The sequence below is a fragment of the Gloeophyllum trabeum genome (genome assembly GCF_000344685.1).
Source record: "Gloeophyllum trabeum ATCC 11539 unplaced genomic scaffold GLOTRscaffold_00025, whole genome shotgun sequence".
Lineage (NCBI taxonomy): Eukaryota > Fungi > Basidiomycota > Agaricomycetes > Gloeophyllales > Gloeophyllaceae > Gloeophyllum > Gloeophyllum trabeum.
In genome coordinates, this window is record NW_006920434.1 from 71,785 (window position 1) to 78,989 (window position 7,205).

Below are 7,205 nucleotides of genomic sequence, written 5' to 3' on the forward strand. Positions count from 1 at the left end.
GTGGCGTGGCGGACGGCTCGGACGAGGGGAAGACGGTGCTCAGGGTGCCGATGGTGGTAAGGTGCATGATGCGCCGGCCTTGCACGGCCGACTCGTGGACTGTCGGTATCCGGAGCGGCGCGGTGTCGCCGCCGATGGTATTGGCATCGAGTGGGCTGAAGATCGACTGAGGTGTTAGGGATGTGCTTAAGGTGCATGATGCCACGAGAGCGACGAGAAACAATACGGAGCGCACTGAGAGCGTCATATCTGAATATCTTGGGCACCAGCAGCGGCCGGTAAGATGACACTCTAGAACGGCAGCGACAGCCTTCAGCGATCCTTGAGTAGTGTCGGATGAAGTCGAATGAGCAGGCCCTCTGCTTTCGGTAATTGCCTCGGGTCATGTCTGAGCCGACTCGGTTGACTCGAATTCAGAGTTCCACCTCTGGCCGGGCTGCCTCGAGGCAGCCTCAGCTATTGTTGAAATATTCCAAGCAAACGGAAGACGAGCGCGTTTGCCCCAGGCGGTCGGTTGCCCGAAGGGCAATCGCGTACAGTACATCGAGTAGATACAACGAATATATATGAATTTCTTATCACCTTATCAGTTGGGCCCGCCTGCGGCGGTCCCCCCCTGACCACGCGCACACGGCGCGAGCTCGCAAGCTCGATCCCGACTCCCGAAATCCAACAGCTATAGCTACAGGTTATCCTTCGACATTGGTACTCCGAGGTAGGTAAGAGATATCAATCATCAAAATAACCACCTCCCGAGAGACCTTTTTACTACAGACGCGACAGCCATGTCGATACCGAGAAACTCCGCTAATACTTGAGCATCGTCGAAGATCTCCCCCAAGCCAGTGACTCTGGCAGGCCTCCAAACCCTATATAAACGTCTAACTTTACTGTTTACTATGCGGTCCCAGACGCTGATCTCCAGGTATTTCAGCGACGTTGGCCCGGTCGAGAGAACGTTCTGAACGCATGTCGTGACATCTCGCAGCAATTCCGTGGTAGAGACCGTATTTTCCTCACGCCCGAGCCACGTATCTGACCACGGTTTCGATCGACAGCTTGAGACGGCGAGTGACAGATACGACAGGCGTGTTGCTTGGAGCGACTCGCAGAACCTAGCCTGAAAACCATTCAGCGCTGCAAGTGAAGTGTCGCCTCGAAATGCTCACCAAAAATTCTATGAGCCGGGTGCAACACGGCCCCTCGTATATGGTCAGTTCCACGTATTCCAGCATCGGTGAAATCTCCCAGAGAGAGGCCTTGCAGAGCTCCCGCTGCAGCTCATCGCTACCCGGCTTACACGCATCCAACATGCCAAGAGTCAAGCAGCGAGGTCGCGCTTGTGTCAGCGCCGCAGTGAGATATGGAGCAGTATGTGGAGGAGTGCCCGCTCCGACCGACGCTGGCTTGTCAAAGTCCAGTGCCAATTCAGAGAGCTGACACATGAGGCCGAGCGAGACCCAAGTAACTGCCGTTCCCGCAAACGAGTGCAGCGACCGCCATTCCATCTCGTCTCGTGAGGAATTCACTTGGCGTACAGCACGGTATGGGATCTCAAGACGCCGAAGGTTCGGGAACACCACCGGCAAGTTCTGCGATGTGAATATGGGCGAGTCGGGGACTGAAATACTGTGGATACGGAGGTGGGACATACGGGGCCACGGGTTACACGATTCCATCGGTGGAATAGAATGATTTGATATATTTGTCAAAAGCAAGGTCTCCAGCGTATCCCGACATGGCTCCAAGAGACCCCATATGCCCAACCACTCCTCTTCGACAATCTCCAGAGAGAGCCACCTTAACGGAGCCCGACGCTCCAACTGCAAAACATGGCCTGATAACTGAATAACACTTCTCCCCGTCAAAAGCAGGACCTCTGCACGCGCGAAACTCGTGGCGAGTGCGTTCGTCAGGATGGGATAGAGTTGGAGGTGAGTTATTTCGGAGACCCCTAGCGACTTGAGATTCACCGCAGATTGGAGAAGCGGAGCTAGCAAGGTTTCTAAGACTTCCGAGCCGCTCAATGCTTCTCGGGCCTCTAGTCCTTCTAACCCGCCTAATTCCCCCAGGTCATCCACCTCGACATGACAAGCAGTCAGGTCCAGTCGGAGTGACTGAAGCAACGACAACCGCGGATTACTAGCCAGCATGAACCGGCAGAAAGAAGCAAGTTTGGGGAGGGGGGAGTCGCATTTCCAGAGGGAATCGGCTTGACGAACCATCTGATTTCTACATACCTCCAGCAAGGAGGACGTGGTGACCGAAAGGCGCGCAAGATCCTGCGTGTCTAGATATACGAGGATAGTGATCAGGACATCGTAGCTGCGGTCGATTAGGTCCAGTAAGTGCATTCTACCTGCAATGGTGCGCGAAGAATTTGTTAGACGCCGTGTCGATTTATCAGAGTCACGGGCATAAACTGACAGTAATTGGCACTGGCAGCTGTGGCGATATGAAGTAAAGACACTCGAATGGGGTGATTAGTGCTGACGATCACTTGCAAAAATGTTGCCGCTCTTCTTCTTCAAAGCACTCAGGCTGGCCGCTGTCGAACCTGGAAGCACGAGAGCGTTTGTAGGATCCAAGTTGATTGCAGGAGCACCGAGTGCTTTAAACAGTGATACAGTCCAGCAAATGAACGCGTGTCGTCCGTCCTTCAGATGGTGACGGTGATTTACTGCTTCGGTTTCGGTCAGCTCGGGCTGCGGGGCGGCGAACCTGGGAAACAGGGGTTCAGCTGACAGCTTCTCTCGCGGGCAAGGGCTGCCGAAGCGTTATCGCGGTGCGAGGAGGAAGGTCAGTAGCGCTGGTGCGGTACGCTGTATCATGGGTTATCGATGTCTGTTCTCACTGTAGATGCATCGACATGCCAAGGGAGAGGTTAGGAAAACATAGGCATCCGGCCATAGGGTGGCTTAATGAGAGCAATCGGGAACATACTAGTATAGAGCGTATACGTAGAGAAATCCTACCTCAAAGTGCGACACTGCCTGCCACCCGTGCTGCCATCTTCAGTACCCCGCGGATCCTTCCACGTCAGCGAGCATGAAATGTGCCTCGCCATGATTCAACTATCTCCGTTGGTGCAATAGGAATTTATATATGTTGTAGAGCAGGATGGGGAGAACGCGCTACTCAAATAATCCGTACCCCAAGAGACCTTTTCACGACGGACGCCACCGTTGAGTCGAGACTAATGAACTCTACACCCACTCGAGAAGCGCCGACGGCTGTCGGCAGCTTACCCCTCCTTTGTGTATAAGTTGAGCTTGAGTACTATTCCATACCCATTATTGTATCATAGCATATTGAGATCAACATTAACACCTCGAGTCATAGTCAGTTCGCATGCTGTTAATCGGGCTGGGTGAGTTTCCAGGTCCGGGAGGTCCAGTGGAACTCTACAATGGGCAGTTCGAAAGACATTCCATGTGTACATTTATCTGGATTGCATGGGTTTATTCAATCATTGCATGCAAATGAAATTTGCACTTATAAGTGGTCACAAAACAACATAAACATGGAGGTGAGTTTGAATTCCATACATTCCATTCCGAGTGGACTGCACACATCTTATTGAAGCAACTGTGTACTGTGCCAATGAGTATTTCAGGTCTGACGGATTCAAGAGCTGATTTGAGAACAAGTCCTCATTCAGTAGTGGCGCCACTAAAGCCAAACATGACACGCCGGGATGTGCCGGTCGGTCGAAAAGTGGTCCGCATATTGGGGGTGCTAGAACCCCTCCCAAAGGAGGGGCATGCCTCCCGTCGTTTCTCTCATATCGCACGTATGCCTGCGGAGTCTGTATAGGTAGCGGTAGGTTTGGTTTTCGAGGCGGTCCCAGACTACTATCTCCATGTAGTTCAGCGTCGATGGGCGACCATTGGAAAAGCAGCGCCGAACACATTTCGTGACATCCCGCAGGAGCTTGATGGGCGAAATCACTCTTCGATTACTGTCCGTCCCGTAGGGTGCAGATTCCGCATTACGACAGGTCGACACGCGGAGTGAGAAGTATGAGAGTCGGGCGGCTTGTATTGATTCGCAGAATCGATCCTACGTGCCTCTCAGTGAGACCAAGAGCTGTCGGTCGGATCACTCACCAAAAATTCCAGCAGCCTGTTGCAGCAAGGACCTTCAGTTATGGCCAAGTAAGCGTATTCCAAGTACAGCGCATTGTCCCAGAGCAACGGGTTGCACAGCTCATCCTCCAGGTCTTCATCGAATGGAGTACACACGTCAAATACCTCAATGCTGAAACATCGAGGTTCCGCGAGTCGCAGTGCAGTAGCAAAATGGCGGGCAGTATTGGGATACCTCGGTGCGTTGAGAGACCATTGATCAGAGTCCAGTCTCAACTCGGTCAGCTGGCAATGGAAACCAAGTGACGCGAATGTGATGGCGTGCCCGCTAAACGAGGACAATGACCTCCATTCGACCTCGTCTTCATCTTCCCCTTCAACTTCTCCCACGGGTTCTCCTTCAATTTCTCCCTCGGGTTCGCCTTCGCCTTCGCTTTCGTGCGCCTCGGCGACACTGGTCGCAGCTCCAGGTGGAATTCGAAGGTGTCGAAGGTTTGGGAAAGGCTTTCGCAATGTTCGCGATGTCATCATCTTCGCGACAGGCAGCAGGGAGCTTAAAATATCCAGTTCGGACATAAGTGGCCATGGATTGCATGATTCCAGGGGTGGAACAGGGAAGTCATGTTCGACATCGAAGGCCAGATATTCAAGGGTATTCCGGCAAGGCTCCAAGAGACGCCAAATGTCGATCCAATTCTCATCCGGCATCAAGCTCAGAAACAGTCGAGACAGCGAAATCGTCCTATGTGCCGACTGTAATGCATGACCCAGCAGTTCGATAAGACTCCTCCCTGTCAAGTTCACCGTCCGGGTACGAACGAAGCTGGCCACGAGTGCATTCCTCAGGACAGGAAAAGATTCCAGGTCTCGTATACCCGAAAGGCCAAGCCTGGTGAGATTGACGGCAGATTCGAGAAGTGGGGCAAAAAGCTCCTCTAGGAATTCCCGGCCGCTCTGCTCTCCTGGCCCGTGTAGTCCTAGTAGTGTGTCCAATTCCCCAAGATCATCAAGCTCGACATTACAAGCGCTCAAATTCATAAAGAGTGATTCCAGTAACAGCAACCGAGCCGGGCTGCATAGCATGTATCGACAGAAGGACGCGTACGTCGAGAGGGGGGAGGTTAACCTGCCAGGAAACTCAACGTGACGGACCATCCGGTTCCTACATACGTCGAGCAAGGGTGATGTAGTGACCGATAAGCGTGCAAGGTCTCGCCTGTCGAGGTAGGAGAGTATGGCAAGCAAGACATCATAACTATGATTGGTTAAATCAAGTAACCGCATCGTAATTGCAACTGTTGTGGTTGGCTTGTCAGTAGCAATCGTCATTGAATGAAGAATGAAGAAAACGTCACTTACTGGCTGTGATCCGCGAAGATTGCAGGATAAAGCAAGACAGGCTGGTGTGCTCAAGGCCTGAATATCAGGCCGGGTGTCCACAAATTGAGGTTATCTCTATGTGATAACGTACCTTCCTGGTGTATCTTCAGGAAAAGGCTTGGATATAAAAGTTCCCAGACTAGAGTGCGTGATAAAAGGAGGATGGAATGAACGGTGAAGGCTATAAACACCCATTCATTCGGTCAGCTCGGGCAGAAGGACGGCGCCCATGATTACGCTAACGCGTGTGGGTCCAGCTGACAGCCTTTCCGGCGTCGAGTGGTATCGGGGTTTTATTAAGCTATCATGGAGCAGCTGGACACGTCAATAGCCAAGCATGGTGTTATTAGTAGGTGACAAAGACAGGGAGGCTGGGTGGGCATTCGATTCAACACATCCTGCCATGAATGAACCATTGACATGATCCGGATGGCAGGGGATAGTTAGTTGATCCCTAAGCCGGGAAGCTCCCTCTGACGCATTCGTTTGAGATGCAGAACAAAGGAGCGTAAAGATCTGTAAGAGTGTGAGCATCTGCAGCAGCATTCCCGGAGTTCGACGATGCTTGTTGCCACTGTTCGTAACTGGAACCAAACATGGCACGCGCAGCCGCCAGCGAAGCAGCGGTCCGCTAGTACGTGTGGGAACCAGTAATTATAAGATGGAAGGCATGAGGACCGACTAGGCTTGATACTGCACCTCCTAAATAAGACTTAGTAGACGAGCAACTGTCTTAAATGGAGGCTTGTTCATTTTTGGTATCGACGTCGCAGAAGTAGTTGGACTTACTTCGCCCTCCGATCAACACAACCAAACAACACCTAATGCGGTAGGTAAGTCAGGTGACCTCCCGCGCCGCCGGCGCCGCCTGAGGGCTTTCCCGCGTATAGCAGTCCTAAGTAAATAGTGGCTACAAATGAGCTCTAGGGAGGAGAAATAAACTTTTCAAAAAAATTTGCTACTTCTACATCTAAGAGAAATGAGCGTAGTCTGATGGACTCTCGACAATGTTAGACAGAAAAAGATACATAAATAAAATATGCACCACCGCGCGTTGAACTCTTGTCCACAACACAAATCACTAACGCTTTAACCATTAGACTACAAGGGAATACAGATGCAGCATTATATACTAATTATGTACTGCACAGCAAGGCAGATTTACATTAGTGTAAAGGATGCTTCTCAATTTGGTAGTCGACACCGGAGGCCCGGCTCACGTTGTCAGACGAGAATATTGTTCGAATGCAAAATCCCGTTTCCACTCCCCGCTGAATCTATCGCCCAGATTCAATCTCTACCGCCTCTTTCAGTACAGGATCTTGGAGCAAGGACTGTATCAGGACGAAGAAGATATGAACCACGACGCGGAGCTTAATAATTGGTTAGGAGAGATGCGCGAAGCTATCTACCTTCCAATCACCTTCGAGGAAGCAAAGGAACGGTTGGAGGAGATTGCGATCGAGTTGGCGAGGAGAAGGATGTTTTTGGTATGATGGGGGAGCACTCGGAACATTTGGAGTACACTCGAACATTTGGTTCTCATGTTTTTGTGTTGCTATCGCCATGGTTATTTTTGTGGCGACATTTTGGACTCTCGTGCCTATTGTTTTTGACTCCTGCCGATTACTCAGACTGCACCCTATCTGGGATAGTTTGTCTCGTAATTTGTAGACTGCTTATTCATCTGCTGAGTCATGGTGGAGTAAGCTGAGTCAGCACAGGACATTCTTATTG

General features: G+C 51.4%; 2 protein-coding genes across 2 annotated transcripts; one reads left to right on the plus strand and one right to left on the minus strand.

The window, feature by feature from the left end:
• Positions 1-445: 445 nt before the first annotated feature.
• GLOTRDRAFT_112751 (uncharacterized protein) lies at positions 446-1,622 on the plus strand. Its single transcript, XM_007873113.1, has 6 exons — positions 446-456; positions 677-715; positions 775-879; positions 935-998; positions 1,059-1,212; positions 1,281-1,622. Exons 5-6 carry the CDS (start codon positions 1,162-1,164, stop codon positions 1,518-1,520), a joined length of 291 nt encoding a protein of 96 aa, XP_007871304.1. The 5' UTR covers positions 446-456; positions 677-715; positions 775-879; positions 935-998; positions 1,059-1,161; the 3' UTR covers positions 1,521-1,622.
• Positions 1,623-4,073: 2,451 nt separating this feature from the next.
• On the minus strand, positions 4,074-5,171 carry GLOTRDRAFT_97150 (uncharacterized protein; the record flags this gene model as incomplete). The annotated part of the gene is made up of 1 exon (XM_007873114.1): positions 4,074-5,171. The coding sequence occupies one exon, from the start codon at positions 5,169-5,171 to the stop codon at positions 4,074-4,076; it is 1,098 nt and encodes a 365-aa protein (XP_007871305.1).
• Between the last annotated feature and the right edge of the window lie 2,034 nt (positions 5,172-7,205).